The sequence below is a fragment of the Peromyscus leucopus genome, chromosome X (assembly GCF_004664715.2).
Source record: "Peromyscus leucopus breed LL Stock chromosome X, UCI_PerLeu_2.1, whole genome shotgun sequence".
Lineage (NCBI taxonomy): Eukaryota > Metazoa > Chordata > Mammalia > Rodentia > Cricetidae > Peromyscus > Peromyscus leucopus.
The window spans coordinates 21,157,313-21,175,499 of NC_051083.1; the positions used below are offsets into that span (position 1 = coordinate 21,157,313).

Below are 18,187 nucleotides of genomic sequence, written 5' to 3' on the forward strand. Positions count from 1 at the left end.
AGGAGGAAGGTGCCGGGTTTCTTTAACTCCCTGTTTGCTCAGGCGTAGGGAAGACTGAGTTCCAGGCCCCACTCAAAATGGAGCCAAACTACCGCCTCGCCTAAGATGGCGGCTTCTCCGCCCATCAGCTCAAGGTCTCGGGCAGCAATTGGGCCACCTACAAGAGGAGCAAGTCCTAGGATCGACTGGGCACCGCCCCGCTTTCTCAAGGTGTCGCCCCGCCCCATGACGTCACGCGAGACCCGCCGGCTTGACGTACCGGGCTCCACCTTCACCTCGCGTGCCCGAGCCCCATAAGATGGCGGCGAGCTTGCCTCCTCACGGACCGCCGCCGCCACTCTTAATATGGTAGCTGTTTACCATATTTCTCCTCCCCTCTCCGCCTCGACTTCCTCGTTATTTTGAATAAACTTTATTGATTGCTTTGACTTTACTGCCCCTGTTGCTGGGTGCTCCTGGCGACTTCCCCCCGGCAGGCAGGCTATTCCAGACCTGGCGGCCAGTTCATCAGCCCAAGGCTATCTCCGGACGGGCCCGGCGACCGAGCCACTTGCCAGTTGGCCCGGCGACCCCCGCCTTAGGCTGCGGCCTCTGGAAGGTCCTAACCGGCCCGACGGCGGGAGTGCTGGGCTGAACGGTGCCCTAAAGCCCAGGCAGACTCCCGGCGCTGCGTGACGCGGCATGTGGTTGATAGGCGAAGGCAAGTAAGGTTCACAGTTTTACAGCGGCAATCCCAGAATCCACCGCGCGCCGCCCCTGGGGCCGGAACTGCCCGGATAGCCTCTGCTTAGCATAGCGCTGTGTTGCCCCGGAGCGAGCCTTGCCGCTGGCGAGTCTCTGGGGCTGAGCTCTGCGTCTGGAGGAGTGCCTGCAGCCTTGGACATGAAGAGGTTCCTGTAGCGTTTGGGATCGAGGACATCTTGGCAGGTTTGGGGCGTGAAAAGGTTCCTGTCAGTCGCGAAAGCGTCAAGAGATCCTCGTAAGTTTGGGGGGCTACAAGCAAGGAGAAACCTCTGTCAACAGAGGGGTACAGCAGAGCTCTTGGCAGTCGGAGGGGACTGCAAAGAAATGCCTGCCATTTGGAAGCGGTGGGGGAAAAAAATTCTTTGCTTAGTTTCCCGGGTGTGAAGGGAATTCTAGTCAGTTTGCCGGGGCTTCGAAGAGATCATTTTTTAGTGTCAGGGGTGAGATGAGATCCCTGTCAGCTTTGAAGTAGAGGACGAGACTGCGATTTATTTCATTTTGGAGCATAATGAGACTCCTTACCGGTTGGGAGGGAATGATATTGAGAATGACGAAAAGGAGCATTTAAACTCTCCAAACGCAATCCCAGAACTGTGATTTGAGTTGGGTGCCTAGTCTTGTTTGTCTTGTTCCCGAAGGCTTTGGGGGTAATTTTGGAATAACCTGCGCAGACTTTCAGGGATTTCCGCATCTCTGGTGCTTCCTATTTAGGGGGGCTGGAGAGGGTCTCTTCCTCAGCTTCCCTCTTCCCAGCCTCATCCTTTATGCTGTGGTTTGCGTCATAATAAAGGGAGCTGAGAGTCCTGGGAAGCAAGAGGCCAGCAAAGAGAGGGTTCAGTGAGGGATTAAAGAAGCTTCCCGAAAGCTTTCAGATATTTACATGAAACCCGGAAAGAAGTTGTCACTGACTTCGGGGCCAAAGAAGGTAGAGGGCTGGGGGAGGCGTTTGGAAGGCAGGGCAGAGCAAAGCGCAGAACGTTCTTTCTGTTCTTTCCAAGTGAAAGAAATCCTGAAGGGTGGGTGGACTTTCTCCACTTAACTCCTGCACTCTCACCAGCTGTGTTGGTTGAGTCCTGGTTTGGTTACTCCCTATTTCAGAACTGGAGGTTGGTACCCAGGGGGTGGGGTGGGGGCGGGGACACGGGACGGGACGATTTGGAAACCCTGGCCGGATTCACTTGGTAAAAAGTGTTGTTTGTGTCCAGCCGTCGTGTGGGGAAGGAGCTTGTTGCTGCCTTCTCGCCCTCTTAAAGCTTCAAACCTGGCACGACGCAAGACGATCCACCCCCCTCTGAAGATGGCCTCGGTGCCTGTGTATTGCCTCTGCCGACTGCCTTATGATGTGACCCGCTTCATGATCGAGTGTGACATGTGCCAGGACTGGTTTCACGGCAGGTAAGAAGGGCCGGCCAGGCTGGTCAGGGTGCACTGGCCAGGTGTGGTGTGTAGTCCCTTGCCCTCTCCTCTCAGCCCCGTTTTCTCCTCCTGCTCAGAAACTAGCCTCTCCCTCAATTTACTTTCAGTTCCCCACTATTAGACCTAGGTTTTTCTTATCCCTCCTTACAGACTAGGGCCGAGCCAACACTGGTCTCTGTTTTTCCATTCTCCATATGTATTATATATATATAAAATACACATGCATGCATATCTGATTTTGGAGGTGCCTTCTAGCTACAGAGAAAGTGTCCGTTTTGTGTCCTGGTGCTTGTGTTTTCCCTTGTCTGCTGGCTCTGGCTTTGGAGGAGGCAGTACTGCATTTTTGAGATATCTGAGTCCAAGAACATGGATTGCTTTGTCACTTACTATCAGTGGCGTTGGACTAGTTGTGTTGGCCTCTGTGAGCCTCTCTTACAAATCAATACCTCTTTCATAACTGTAAAACAGTTTGCATGCATTTAATTAATGGGGGAAGAACTGGAAGAGTATTTTATTTCTATGCTGTCTGCAGGACCAGCTAACCAAATTAAATTTAAAGGATACAAGGTAAAAACAGCAGAATGAATGCACCTGTCACCCGAGTTTCTAGTGAGGTTAGTGTATGTAATAAAAATCACAATTTTATCCTATTCCTGGGAGGATTTGCATACTGGAGTATAATAAAAGCAGTATATTGTACCCTTCTGCTATATATTAGATTCTAGAATTTTTAGTCCTCCTAACTTTCAGAGGAGCTGTTCCTATTATGCTCAAAAACAAAGTAAGGTACTGGTGTTACCAAAATTCTGACCTAAGCTGGGACTGCCTTGATGTAGTACATCCAAGTTCACATTTAATTGATTCTTACTGATTATTTATTATGTGCCTGGTACAGTGAGACCGTTTCCTTCACTCTGAAAATGTGGGAATTAAGATGTCTTTCATAAGGGCTGAGGAATGTAGTGCAGTTGGTAAAATACTTGTCTGGCATACTGGAAGATCTGAGTTCAATCCCCACCACTATATAAAATGGGTGTGATGGCATATACTTGTAATCTCATTACTTGGGAGTGACATAGTAGTTCCATGCCAGCTTGGGACACATGAGACCTTGTCTCAAAAAAAAAAAAAAATCTTTCGTTGCCAGGTGTGGTGGCACATACTTGTAATCCCAGCTTCCTGAAGGAAGTCCTGTCTAATTTGCAATTCTATATAATTTACTGGCTGAGGCTAGTGGGTCTCATGTTCAAGGCCTGCCTGAGCTATAGAGCGAGTTCGAGCTCAGCATGGGCAATTTAGCAAGATTCTGTTTCAAAATGAAAATAATGCAAAGGGCTGGGGATATAATTTAGTGTTACGCTCTTACCTAGCGTGTGTAAGGGACTGGGTTCAATTCCCAGTATCACACACATCCGAAAGAAGTCAATATCCCAGCTGGGCGGTGGTGGCGCCAGCCTGGGTTACAGAGTGAGTTCCAGGAATGGTGCAAAGCTACACAGAGAAACCTGTGTTGGCTCAGTGAGCAAAATGCTTACTAGACAAACATGAGGACCTCAGTTCAATCTCCAGAACATATGTAAAAAAGCTTGGAGTACCTAGAATCTCAGTGGTGAGGAGACAGAAATGGAAACATTCCTGGGGCTCTCTGGCCAGCCAGCCTAGTCTACTTGTAAAGTACCAGGTCAGTGGGAGATCCTATCTCAAAAGAAAAAAAAAAACTAGGTGGGTGGCTCCTAAGCAATGAAGCCTGAGAATGACCTCTGGCCTCCACATACACACACACACCCATGTGTACCCACCCACATACATAAACCCACACACAAGCAGAAAAGAATGTTAACTTTCATACTTGGGTATAGACAAGGTAATTTATGGAATGTCAGTTATGGAGTCACACACAGAGTAAGTAGTTAGGAGACATTCATTCCTGTTTTCTGCTCCCAGATTTCTACACTGTGAGCAAAAGTCATTTTTCCAGATACTGAACTTACGTACTTCCTATACAATCCACACTAAGGGCCATAATGCAATAGCTTTTTTCAGGAAGACTCCTTCATTTATTGAATCAGATTCTAGAAATGCTAAAAATAAATATATATATATATATCCGTATTCTCAGGCAGTGACATGGACATGTGTATAACTATAAGATGAAATAATTTTTTTAAATAAAGATGTATAAAGAGTACAGTAGGAACCCAGAGGAAGAAGGCATTTTATAGAGAAATATTCTGTGAGCTATACAGGGATAGCATCAAAGGGAATAGTATGTGCAAAAAGAAAGAAGCAGAAGGGCTAGTGGCCCAGAGGTGGAGAGAGTTTGGCTTTGCTGGCTCATAGAGAACAAGGCTGACAGAGAGAGGGCTCACATTTTGAATCCTCACACTTGGGAAGTAGAGGCATGTGGATCTCTGGGAAGCCAAGGTCAGCCTGACTTACATTGCAAGTTCCAGACCAGCCAGGCTAAGTAGTTAGATCCTGTATCCAAAAACAGGGAGGTAGGGATGGCAGGAAACTAGTAGATCATAAAAGGTCTATCACAGAAAAAAAAGGACCTAAATTTTACTCTGTAGGGGAACCACTGAGAGAATAATTTAAGCTGAGGAGTGACACCTGATCAACACTGTTAAAAACAACCTGGGATATTGACTTTTTTTTGTTTTTTTGAGACAGGGTTTCTCTGTGTTGTTTTGGTGCCTGTCCTGGCTCTCGCTCTGTAGGCCAGGCTGGCCTTGAACTCACAGAGATCCGCCTGGCTCTGCCTCCCGAGTGCTGGGATTAAAGGCACGTGCCACCACTGCCCAACCAGCAAACATTCTCTACCCACTGAGTCATCACTCTAGTTCCTGAAAGGTAGATCTTTACATTTATTTATTTAGTTAGTTAGTGTGTGCACAGGCTTGCTTGTGCACACACGTGGCATGAGATGTATGTGAAGGTCAGAGGACTATTTGCAGGAGTCAATTTTCTCCCACCAAGTGAGACCAGGAATGTGAACTCAGGTTGTCAGCCTTGGTGACAAACACCACCTGCTGAGCTGTCTTATTAGTCCCAACCCAGATTCTTAAAAGAATGTTTTTTTTTTTAAGCTGGCCTTTGGGGCATAGGCCTTCTAATACAGCTACTTTGGAGACTGGGAAAGAGGGATTGCAAGTTCAAGGCTGGTCTGTGCAAAAAAAAAAAAATGATTTTTTTTCTTATTGTATAGGTGAGACATGTCCATTATAGAAAATGCAGAAAATAATAGAAGGAAATAAAAAGTCATCTGTGAGTCTGTTGGGTATAATCCACTGTTAATTTTGTTGCTTGCTGTTGTTGCATTAACTTTTGTCTTTTGATTTATAACATATGTTTTTATATGTTAGGTTTATATTATAAATACCATTTTGTGACCTCTCTCCCCCAACACCTAACATTATAATGTGGGTATCTGCCAGGTTCTTAAACAGTCATCTAAAACCTGTTTCTGGTTGGGGATTTAGCTCAGTGGTGGAGCCCTTGCTTAGCAAGCACAAGGCCCTGGGTTCGGTCCTCAGCTCCGGAAATTTAAAACAAAAACAAAAACAAAAACAAAACCCAAACCTGTTTCTGATACCTTATTATGTGTATGTTTGGTACTAGTTACTTGGTCATTCCCTTTATGTTTATACACTTACATTATTTGTTTTCTTATATTACAAATAATGTGAGGTGATAAAACTTGGGGATTCTGGGAAGGTTTTTGTATTTTGATGTGATTGTTGGGCAAAACAAAAAGAAGAACATGACTGGTGAACATCTTTATACAGTATACATTTGACATTTACAACGATAGCCACTGAAACTTAAGGATTTTTTGTTTTGTTTTGTTTTTCAAGACAGGATTTCTCTATGTAACAGCCCTGGCTGTCCTGTAACTCCTTTGTAGACCAGGCTGGCCTTGAACTCACAGAGATCCACCTGCAGAGGCCTCTTGAGTGCTATGATCAAAGGTGTGTGTAACCACCGCCCAGCTGCAACTTAAGAATTTGAAACTTAGAAATGTTTATGGGTTTATGGGTCAGATCTGTCTGTAATCACATTTCTAAAGTGTATTCTGTTTTTGTTTGTTCATTCTAACACAAGTTTCATGAAAGTATCCAGTTTTAAAAATCTCTTCTGCTTCTTTCTGTGGGATGCCGGAGAACAAGGAACATAGCAACATAGCTGAAAACCAGATCCTTAATGGGCAGCTGGCTGCTCTTGCTTACCCAGTACACCCTCACCCCACCATGCTCATTGTACTTTTTTTAACTTTAGCTCAATTGGAAATTACTAAATATTGTGGAGTTTTCTTGATTGCTTACAATAGTTAATCATGCAGACCCGACGTGTGTGTGTTGTATGATTGTATGCATGTGCTTGTATGAGTGTGAGTATATGCTTGTGAGTCCACAGAGGCCAGAGGAGGACATTAAGTATTTTGCTGTATCACTCTGGTTTATTCCCTTGAGACAATCTCTCACAGATCCTTGAATTAAACTGGTGGCTAGCAAGTCCCAGTGATCTTCCTGCCTTTGCTCCTCACGGGACTAGGGCTACTGCCATACCTGACTTTTACCTAGGTACTACGATCTGTGTACTGAGTTCTTCAAACTTGCAAAGCAAGCCTTCTTACCATTGAGCCATTTCTTCCACCCCAAATCTCACAGATTTTATGTCCACAAATGCCTAGAGATTATAGAAATCTGTTCACATCTTTGGTAGACTTTTGAAGTTCAGTTAGGGATTATGGTGCATAATGAAAAGTTACTACCTGGAACGGCAGTAAGGAAAGGCAGCTATGTTATTTTGATGATAAAAATCTGGAACCGCCAGGGAGTGGTGGTGCATGCCTTTAATACCAGCATTTGGGAGGCAGAGGCAGGCCCTTTAATACCAGCATTTGGGAGGCAGAGGCAGGCATGTCTCTGAGTTTGAGGCCAGCCTGGTCTATAGAATGAGTTCCAAGATAGCCAGGACTATGCAGAGAAACCCTGTTTCCAAAAGCACCCCTCTCCCCCCAAAAAAATCCCGTGGAGGTTAAGTGACTTTCTGAGTGTGGATTTGAATTTCAAATTTCCTGATTCTAGAGATTGTGTTCTCAAAATTAGAAAAAAATGCCAAATAGTTTAGTTTTTCTTGTAAGGCTGTTGAGTTGTGGAAAACACTGATCTGTAGAGGAGTGCCTTTTAAACTTTAGTGTGCATCATAATTATTTGAAAGACCCATTAAAAAAAACAAGATAGATCTCAACCTCAGTTTCTGATTCAGTAGGTAAATGGGGCCCACATTTGAGAAACATAAATTTAAAGCAGTATCAATTTCTTCTCCTTCCATAGAGTATGATAACATCTGATATTGGAGGATGGATAAGATAACATTATTGTTACTATACATCAATTATTCTCAAAGTATTTCATCTTTGTGAGCCCTTAGTTTTCCTGACAATAGTTATGATAGTTTAAATGGTAATGATTATATACATATTAATTTTTGTTTTTATTAGCATATAATAATGGATCTTATGAAACTTTCTTTTTATTATTTGTTTGTTTTGAGACGGGGTTTTTCTGTGTAACAGCCCTGGCTGTCCTGGAACTGTAGACCAGGCTGGCTTCGAACTCACCGAGATCCGACCACCTCTGGCTCCCAGGTGCTGAGATTAAAGGTGTGTTCCACCACCACCCAGCTGATGTTTTTTTTTTTTAAGTATGTGGGTTCCAGGGATTGAATTTGGGTCTTAAATGGCAAGGACTTTTACCGGTTGGGCCACATCACCAGCAGACCTATTCATATATGTATTTATCATACTCATCACTCATGACTCCTTTCTTCTTTTTTTTTTACTTTTTTTTTTGGTTTTTCAAGACAGGGTTTCTCTGTATAGCTTTGCGCCTTTCCTGGAACTCACTTGGTAGCCCAGGCTGGCCTCGAACTCAAAAAGATCCGCCTGGCTCTGCTTCCTGAGTGCTGGGATTAAAGGCGTGCGTCACCACCGCCGCCTTTCTTCTACTTTTATGTCTTTTTTAAATAATCCATTGAATTTAAGGATGCTTACCTAAGTACAGGATTACTTACCAGAACATGAGCAACTTACCAGTGGCTGTACCACTGAAGAAGATGTTTCCCTCTTCCCTATCAACATTAACTGCCTCAGGGACAGTTGAAACCTTATGAATCACCCCCCCCCCCCATTTTCCAGGACAGAATGTTAGCAGGCCCAATCTTGTGCAAATCTACAGGTAATCAGATGCTGTGCATTCAAGAGTTTAACAGCCACATCATGCCCAGAACTCAGTGTTCTGAACTGCTCCCCCACCTTCCTCTGGTTCTTACATTTTTCTGTTTCTTCTTCCAAGATGTTCCAGGAGCCTTGGAGGGGGTGCATGTAGATGTTCTGTTTTGGGGCAGTAAATAATCATTTATTCTTTGTTCTTTGACCAGTTGTGAATCTGCATTAACCACTACAAAGAGAAGCTTTTTTTCTTTTCTTTCTTCCTTTTTTTTCTGAGACAGGATCTCTCTATGTAGCTCTGGTTGTCCCGGAACTCACTTATGTAGACCAGGCTGACTTTGAACTCAGAGGAGATCTGCCTGTCTCTGCTTCTTGAGTGCTGGGATCAAAGGTATGTGCCACTGTGCATGGCTGTTTGTTTGTTTTCTAACTATATAGCCTTGGCTGACCTCAAGCAGCTATTCACCTGTCTCTGCCTCCCACCTACTGAGATTAAAAGCATTAAAGGCATTGAAGCCATCACAATCTGTAAGAAAAGTTGCTTTTGCTACACCCGAGAGCAGTAATATTCTATAGGCACGAACATAGTTATTTAGATGGCAATTTTTTGAGACAGGGTTTCTCTGTGTAGCCCTGACTCTCTTGGAACTTGCTCTGTAGACCAGGTTGACCTCAAAGTCACAGAGATCCACCTGTCTGTGCCTCCCAAGTGCTGGGAATAAAGGTGTATGCCATCACTGTCCGGCTAGACAACAATTTGCTGTACACATCATGTCCACTTAGCAGAACAACTGTAGTAGCTTCCTCACTAGGGCCTGTGATCTCCCTAGCTAGAAGCATTTGACCTGTTTTGTGGTATCAGTTTTTCTTTGTATGGAATTAAATCCTTGTTTGTTTGTTTGGAAGAAAATATTCTGGTTTAAATTAAATTTGATGGTATGAGTATTCCCCCTCCCCCTCGCCCCCCTTTGGCTGAAGAAAACAGACTCATCTCCCCCAGTAGCCACCAATAGTCCCTCAGCTAGGGGTAGATGAGCCTCTTTCCTCTTTGTTCTGGAGTTGGGTTTTTTTGTTTTTGTTTTTTTTATTTTCGAGACAGGGTTTCTCTGTGTAGCCCTCATTGTCCTGGAACTCTCTGTGTAGACCAGGCTGGCCTTGAACTCACAGAGATCCGCTTGCCTCTTTCTCCCTAGTGCTGGGATTAAAGGTGTGCTCCACCACTGCCTGGTACTGTGCTGGAGACTGGCTTGATCTTATACAGGCTTTATGTTGTGCTGACTACCATACCTGTTGTAGATTTATGAGTGCAATGACTCCATTCTATCCAGAAAACATTATTTCACAGCAGTCTTCCCCATTCTGCACCTTCTTCCACAATGCTCCTTGAACCTATTGGAGAAAGTGTGATACAAATCCCTATTACAGTCTTTTCTCCCCCTTCCACCATGTTTTCTGAGCCTTGGGGGTTTGTGTGATATAGATGTCTCATTTAAGGCCGAGCACTCTAGTGACTTATTCTCTGCATTTGTGAGTCTCTGTATTAAAATCACCCACTGTGTAAAGGAACTTTTCTGGTGAGGAGTCTATAGATATTTAGAAACATTTAGAAGGCAGTAAATTGAGGAAAGGTGAATAATGGAGGTAAAGGTTTAAGTGGGGAGTAGTACACGAGTGTACATTTGGGGAGGTAGAGGGATAACCAACAATGAGATATTTGAAAAAGCCATCTAAAATGCTGTTTCATAAGCTTCCTATTATATGTACATATATACACACAGATAAGCTTAATTCAAGTTACCCTACATAGAGGGATAATGCTCATCCCAAAAGCTATAGATTATCAAAAAGCCCAGTGCCATGTATAAAATATCCCATTTATCAAGGTGGTCCTAGGGGCCCTCTGCCCCTCCCCCCCCCCCAAAAAAAAAATAACCAGTACAAGGTAGTCTCATTGCTCTTGGTTACTCATTAGAACTTGCTGATAAGATCCTATTGCTGGGGGTTGGAGATTTAGCTCAGTGGTAGAGCGCTTGCCTAGCAAGTGCAAGGCCCTGGGTTCGGTCCTCAGCTCCAAAACAAACAACAACAAAAAACAACAAAAAATCCCCCCAAAAAAACCAAAAAAAGATCCTATTGCCGAACATACCATGTACTTTGGTCATAGGACATGGAAAATTCAAGCTGATTCTGACCTGGAAGCATTCTTCTTACTAGCTAACTTCTATAGTATTAGAAGGTGTTTTGTAGTCTGCTAGGGAAGAAAAGCCATCAACAATCTTTGCCAGCTCTGAATCCTGTGAGCTACAATGATGACTGGCCCGGCAAGCTACGCTCATTGGCTCAATAGTAGCATGAGTGCTGTGGAGGTAAGCAGCAGCTTTCTAATTGGACTTAAGGCCCGATCTACAATAGGAAACTCATACCTTGTTCTATAAACCTGGCCAAGAACCTGTAGCTAAGGAAGTTATAGGCCCTACTACTACTATTTTGCCAAAGGGACATACCTTCTGAATTCATCTTTAACTATTTTTTGGCTCTATTTATTCCTTCTTTCCCTCCCCACTGCCTCCCTCCTCTCCTTCCCTCCTCTTTCTCTTCCTTATGTGAGCATTTGTGCATGTATGTGCCATGGTGCTCATGTGGAGGTCAAAGAACAACTTGCTGAAGTCAATTTTCTCTTTCCACTATGTGGGGTCCCTAGGATCAAACTGAGGTTATCAGGCTTGCAGAGCAAACAGCTTTACCCTGCTTACCTGCTTGCCAATCCTCTTTTTTGTCCCTCCCTTTTTAAAATTTAACTTTTATTATTATTTGTGTATTTTATTTTGATGTATATGTAATAGTGAGGATGTACATGTGCCATGCACATATGTGGAGGCCAGGGGACAACTTTCAAAAGACAGTTCTCTCCTTTAGTCATGTTGAGGCAGGGTCTCTCTTGTTTCTGCCTTACTGTGTACTCTGGGCTAGCTAGCCTGTGAACTACCAGGCAATTCTCCCAACCCCACCTCATCTCCCTAGGAGAGACTGCTGGGATTACAGAGGTGTACAACTTTAAACCCGCTTTTTACATTGAATCTGGAGATCAAACTCAGGTTGTCAGGCTTGCATGGCAAACACTTTTCCCCACTGACCAATCTTGCTGGTCTCTTTTCATTGGTCTTTATCTGATATTAATATACCACTCCTACTTTCTTTTGATTAAGGGTAACATTGTATATATTTTCTTTCTTTTTTTTTTTTTGAGACAGGGTTTCTCTGTGTAGCTTTTGGTGCCTGTCCTGGATCTCACTCTGTAGACCAGGCTGTCCTCGAACTCACAGAGATCCGCCTGGCTCTGCCTCCCGAGTGCTGGGATTAAAGGTGTGCGCCACCATTGCCCAGGTGACGTTGTATATATTTTCACCCCCTTTTCTTTTTGCATTGCTCAACCCAGGCAGTGACAGGCAAACATTCTTTTCTTTTAGTCTACACTTACATGAAATGAGATTTTGTTTTTGTTTTTTGTTTTTGTTTTTGTTTTTGTTTTTTGAGACATGGTTTCTCTGTGAAGCAATCCTGGCTGTACTGGAACTTACTGTGTAGACTAGGCTGGCCTCGAACTCACTGACTCTGCCTCCCGAGTGCTGAGATTAAAGCATGCGCCACCATGCCCGGCAACATACCTGGTTTTATTCACTGCTGGGGATTAAACCCAGGGCTTTGTGTATCCTAGGCAAGCATGAGGCCAACTGAACTATATCCTCAGCCTTTCCTCTGATCTGTATGCCTCTGTTTACATTCTCCTGTCTTTCTGTGGGTTACTTATACCTGTTTTATAATTCCATATCTTTATATTGTTTTTTTTCTGTAGTATACAGAATGTGTCTCTATACTTATTTCACTTCTTGCTGTAGACAGTAAATATATATTCTGAGTGAGGAGTAAAATTTTCTCTTTAAGTTCCTTTACATTTCCTTGTGTATAGCGTAATTCATCTTAAATATGTGTTCTAGGTTCATTGAGAACCACATCAGAGTGCCATAATTTTTGTTTCTGTATCTTAACAGGCCCTCTAGATGTTCCTAATGTTGCTTAAAAATTGAGAAGCATGAGTTGGGGGTGTAACTCAGTTGGTAGAGTTAGTTAACCTAGTATTTGTTCAGCTAGGTTTGGATCCCAGCATTGAATAAACCTGCCATGGTTATACATGTCTGTAATACCAACACATAGGATGTAGAAGCAAGAGGATCAGAAATTCAGGGTCATCCTTGCTACATAGTGAGTTCAAGGCCAGCTTGGTATAAATGAGATGCTGTCTCAAAAACAAACAAACAAACAAACAAAAAACAAAACAAAACAAAAAACCTTGAGAAATACCAGTCTAGTTAGAAAATGGTGACTTAGGCCAGAGTCTGTGTTGATGAGAAGTGGTTTTATTTTGACTATACAGGATTTACCAATAGATTGGATTGGGATTATGCAAGAAAGAGGTCAGGAATGACTTGATTTTCAGGAGTTTTAATATAAATGGGAATAGAGTAATGGGACAGTGACTGAGAAGCTCACAAGAGATATAGGGAATGACCTGTTTTGTCTGTAGTATCAAATTATTCTGAAATTTAGTGAGTTCTTTTAACTGACAAACTCATGTGCCAGGCACTAAACCGACGGAGCAGAAACTTCTCAGGTACATGGAGATTGTTTAGTTTCTTTTGCACTGCTCCAAGTCCTTTGTGCCTGGAGGCAGTGGAGCCAGTGGCGGGAACTATGAGTGCCTTTGCTCCTGGTTTTGTAGATTCTGTTCTAGCTGATAAAGATTGTTTCAAGAAACCAAAAATTAACTGGATTTTTTTTTTTAAATGAAGGAAGGTAAAATATGTTCTTTCCCTTCTTCATTTATGGATGAAGGTATTGATTTCTCAAGGTACAGGTTGGTTACAAGACCTGGCTCCTTGGGCATCTTCAGAGAGCAGAGGCTAAGTAAATAGGAAACTAGATAGAATCTTGAGCAAAACTTGCCACTGTTTTGGCACCTCTGATCTTTGAGTCCCACTTGGTTCCATAACCCTGGATAAAACAATCAAGTGCCTGATTTTGTGTTCTTTTTTTTTTTTTCTTTTTTTTTTTGGTTTTTCGAGACAGGGTTTCTCTATATAGCTTTGCACCTTTCCTGGAACTCACTTGGTAGCCCAGGCTGGCCTTGAACTCACAGAGATCCGCCTGGCTCTGCCTCCCGAGTGCTGGGATTAAAGGCGTGCGCCACCACTGCCCAGGCGATTTTGTGTTCTTGTAGCATTTGGTTCTTCTAACTACCTCATTCTAGCTATGTACTTGGTTGATATTATAGACTCATGAAGACCAAAAATTGTATATTCCGCTATTTAAATAGTTTTGTAATTGATTCATATTTCCCATCTGTTATAGATAATATTTATCATGTTTTGGCACTTGAGTACTTTATTTAAGTTCATTGAATCCTTGCAACAACTCTATAAGGTGGTTGTTACTAATTTTTCTGTTTCACAGGTATAGAAACTGGAGCACAAAGAATTTATATAAAATGCCTATGTTCACACAGCTGTATGTGGAAGAGGTGAAATTCAAACCCAGATAGTTTGGCTCCCATATTTTTGTATCTTTTAACCTCTGTGTTTTAGTGTCTCAATGCTGTACATCGTGTCTCTGGTTTGTTATAGAGATTAAATATAATATATTTAAATTCCGTGGCTCACTTTTCTTCACAGTTACTTTTATGTAGGCTTTAAATTTACTCATCCACTTAGCAATCATTGTTCTGTTTTACTTACTTTGTAGCACTTAATGAAACTGTTCTGACATTACCTGTATCTTTCCCTCTAGAATGATCATTCTACAGGTGTCTGTATACAATTAATGTTTATTTATGTATTCATTTACTCATTTATTTACTCATTTACTTATTTGTTGAGTGCCTACAGTGAGCCCAGCTTAATTTCAATGCCCCATACTATAATAATTCTCTTTACTAAGGAAGCTATCCAGAGCAATACAACATTTTTTTTTGAGACAGGGTTTCTCTGTGTAGCTTTGTGCCTTTCCTGGAACTCTCTTTGGAGACCAGGCTGGCCTCGAACTCACAGAGATCCGCCTGCCTCTGCCTCCCGAGTGCTAGGATTAAAGGCGTGCACACCACCACCACCACCACCACCACCACCACCACCACCACCACCACCACCACCCGGCTATTGTATATATATATATATATATTATATATATATATATATATATATATATATTCCTTGGCACCAGTGATAATTAATGAGACAGTGCATCTAAGCTTAATTTTGGTTTATCTGCCTTCCTTGTCTGAGGAGTTATCTAGCCCACTGCATGTTTGCTGAATTACCTGGATAGTAACTAAATGAAGCAAGACTGGGAGATGGAGGAGCTGAGGACTTCTGGTGAATACCAGAATTTCTATGTGCTAAATGTAGTATGCATAAATGGCAAGTAAATGAACATTTGTTGTGGGTCAGCATAGGTAGAGCTGAAATAGGTAGTATTTGGGGGGGAGTGTCAGTAGTAGAGAAGAGAAAGAACAGTAGAGAGCATCATGGGCTGGCACTAAGAATCTTTTGCTCATTTTTTGTGGTGCTAGAGATCGAACACTTATGGCCTCACTCGTGTTAGGCAAGTGTTCAACCTCTAAGCCACATCCCCAGCTCTTTTTTAGGTTAAGAGTGGCTTCATGAGCATGTGCATGTGCATGCTGTTGTCACATGGAGCTCCACAGTTGAGGTTAAATGCACTGCTTTTGTTGTCCCCAAAGTCTCAATATATTTTACTTTTGAATATTTGTATATGACATCAGTGGGATGTGTGCTGAGAACTTAGAACCTTGAGTTCTGTGGTTCTACCTCTTCCTTCTTGTCTCCCTGAGTAGGTTCTTGGCTAATTGCCTGTGACGCTGTCTCCAGGTAGAGATGTGGAGAAATTCAGGGTACAGAGCATGTACTCTTGTGTACTTACTGAGTGATGTACCCTCACCCCCAGGAAAGTGAGATAGAAAAAATAAAGAAAAATCTTATATTGACAAGCCTAGGTCTGTCATTGTACTGGCTGGTTTTGTGTGACAACTTGACACAAGCTAGAGTCTTCAGAGAGGAAGGAGCCTCAGCTGAGGAAATGCCTCCATGATTCCAGCTGTAAGGCATTTTCTTCATTAATGATCAATGGGGGAAGGCCTAACACATTGTGGCTGGTGCCCTCCCAGGGCTGGTGGTCCTGAGTTCTATAAGAAAGCAGGCTGAGAAAGCCAGGGGAAACAAGCCAGTAAGCAGCTCCCCTCCGTGGTCTCTGCATCAGCTCCTGCCTCCAGGAGCCTGCCCTGCTTGAGTTCCTGTCCTGACTTCCTTCAGTGATGAACAGCAACGTGAAAGTGTGAACAAAATAAATCCTTTCCTCTAAAATTTGCTTTTTGGTCATGGTGTTTCATCTCAATGATAGAAACCCTAACTAAAACAGTCATTGTAGCTACTCAGGAAGCTGAGACAGGAAAATCACCAAGACAGCTTAGTAAGACCCTATCTCAAGTAGGATTTTTGTTTGTTTGTTTGTTTTCAGCCAGGGTCTCACTATATGTAGCTGTGGCTGTTCTAGAACTCACTATGTAGACCAGCTTGGCCTTGAACTCACAGAGATCCAACTGCCTCTGTCTCCTAAGTGCTGAGATTAAAGACATGCACCACTGTGCTGGGCTTGAGACCTTATCTCAAAAAGTAGAAATAGAGCTAGAGTTTTAACTAAGTGACAGAGCACTTGCCTAGCATGTTTGTTCATTTCCCAGCCACAAAACAATATCAACTGAAGAAATTCATGTGTATTAGTTACTTTTCTATTTCTGTGATAAAACACCATACCATGACTGAAGCAACTTATAGAAGGAAGGATTTATTTTGAGTTTATGGTTTCAGAGAGATAAGAGTCCATTACCATCATGATAGGGAGGCATGGAAGAAAATACCACCCCTGGCAGCAGGAACAGCAGCAAGCAGAGAAAGCACATGGCTTTTGAAACCTCAGAGCCCACCCCAGTGACATACTTTCTCCAGCCAGACCACACCTCCTAAGCCTACCCAAACAGTGTAACCAGCTGTGGACTAAGTCTTCAGATGTCCTGGAACATGGATTCAAATCATCACACCATGGTAACCTGAGTGACTGCAGAAAGGAAAAAGCTCCTTTTTATATTTCTGAAGAAGGAATACTTGCTTTTCATTTGCAGTAAGCATTTTCATTTATATAACTGGTGCTATGTGTGAGGGATAAAAGGTGAGACCAGAGAGGCAAGGCCTTTTTTAGGCTATGTTCAATTCTTTTTTTTGAGACAGGGTTTCTTTTGTGCAACAGCTCTGGATCTCCTGGAATTCATTTTGTAGACCAGTCTGTTCTCGAAAACATAGGGATCCACCTGCCTCTGCCTCGGGAGTGCTGGGATTAAAGGCGTGTGCCACTATTGATAGACTTAGTCAATTTGTTCTTTAATAGGGAGGGACTAGAGAGATGGCTCAGCAACTAAGAGCACTTGCTGCTGCTATTCCAGAGGACCTGAGTTCAAATTCCAGCACCCATGTTAGGCAGTTCACAGCTACTAGTAACTTCAGCTTCAGGGGTTCCAACGCCCTCTTCTGGCTTCCAAGGGCAGCCTCCAACACACACACATACATACATAAAACTTTTAAAAAGTTAACAAAGAAGCTTTTCACGGGTTTTAGATATGAGACAATAAGGTCACATTTGTGTTTTTATTTAATTAATTTTATGTGTTTTTGTATGCCTAAGTATGTGTACATACACCTTATGTGTGTAGCAGCCTGAGGATGTCAGAATAGGTTGTTGAATCTCCTGGAACTGGAGTTTCTGGATCCTCTGCAAAAGCAGTAAGCACTCTTAATTGCTGAGCCATCTCTCTAACCCACACTTGTTTTTTTAAAAATTATTGTTTTAGTGTGTAGAATCATTTTGTGTGGAGACAGAGTAGAGGCTGGATCTACTACTAATCTAGCTGGATGAGGAGGACAATAATTCTAGTTAGAGATCATAACAACCTGTATTAGGGCATCAAACAATAAGAATGACAGATGAACACAACTGATAGGATAGTTAAAGAATTAGGATCTAGAACTGATCTTTTGAGTTTTGTACCATATTTAACTGTTACCTATTCAAAAAGAATGGCCATTTTGAGCTATGTAAGTGTAGAAAGGTGTTTGACTTTGGACTGTCAGAGAGGAGCAGACAAGAGGGGATGAAAGAAAAGTAGAGAAATGAGGGGGTTTTGTTGTTCATTAAGGTCAGTGTACTTGTTTAAATGGTAAAGAAGGAAGTGCTTGTTTACAATAGTAAAGAAGGAAGAAAAAGAAACAGGTGAGAGATTGAAGATACTTTAAAAAGAAGGGACAATTAATTGAGAAAGTAAAAAAATATGTGACCTAAATGCAAACACTGACTTTAGGAGGAAAGAAAGATAGTACTTCCATTGTAATAGGAGGAAAGAATGGGTGAAGGAAGTAGAGTTGGTACTAGAAAGTCAAGTTAGTTCTTGTCTGATTATTTCATTTCTGGTTTTTTCCCAAGAAGTAAGTAAATCATTTGTATGGAGAGGAGAGAGAGTGGGATCAAAGATTTGAAGTTTACTGTGGATTGTGGGAAGGAAAGAGCTAAGTGGGAAATTGTAGGAGGATTATCAGGCAATATAATCTACACATTTTAGTGAATTTATTTTGCCTCCAGTCCAATGGGTGATTGATTTTCTCCAGCGCACCCAGTAGT

The 18,187-nt window shown here is 42.6% G+C and overlaps 1 protein-coding gene across 2 annotated transcripts in view; it reads left to right on the top strand.

Annotated features, from left to right (window-relative positions):
* Window positions 1–266: 266 nt before the first annotated feature.
* The window catches only part of Phf8 (PHD finger protein 8), a 101,770-nt gene continuing 83,849 nt past the window's right edge, over window positions 267–18,187 (top strand). Inside the window, exons 1-2 of one of the 2 annotated variants that reach the window (XM_028883474.2) lie at window positions 267–979; window positions 1,950–2,139. In XM_028883474.2, coding sequence (XP_028739307.1) covers window positions 2,042–2,139 — 98 coding nt within the window. In that variant the 5' untranslated portion in view covers window positions 267–979; window positions 1,950–2,041. The remainder of the gene's footprint in view (window positions 980–1,949; window positions 2,140–18,187) is intronic. The other variant, XM_028883475.2, reaches the window with a different exon arrangement.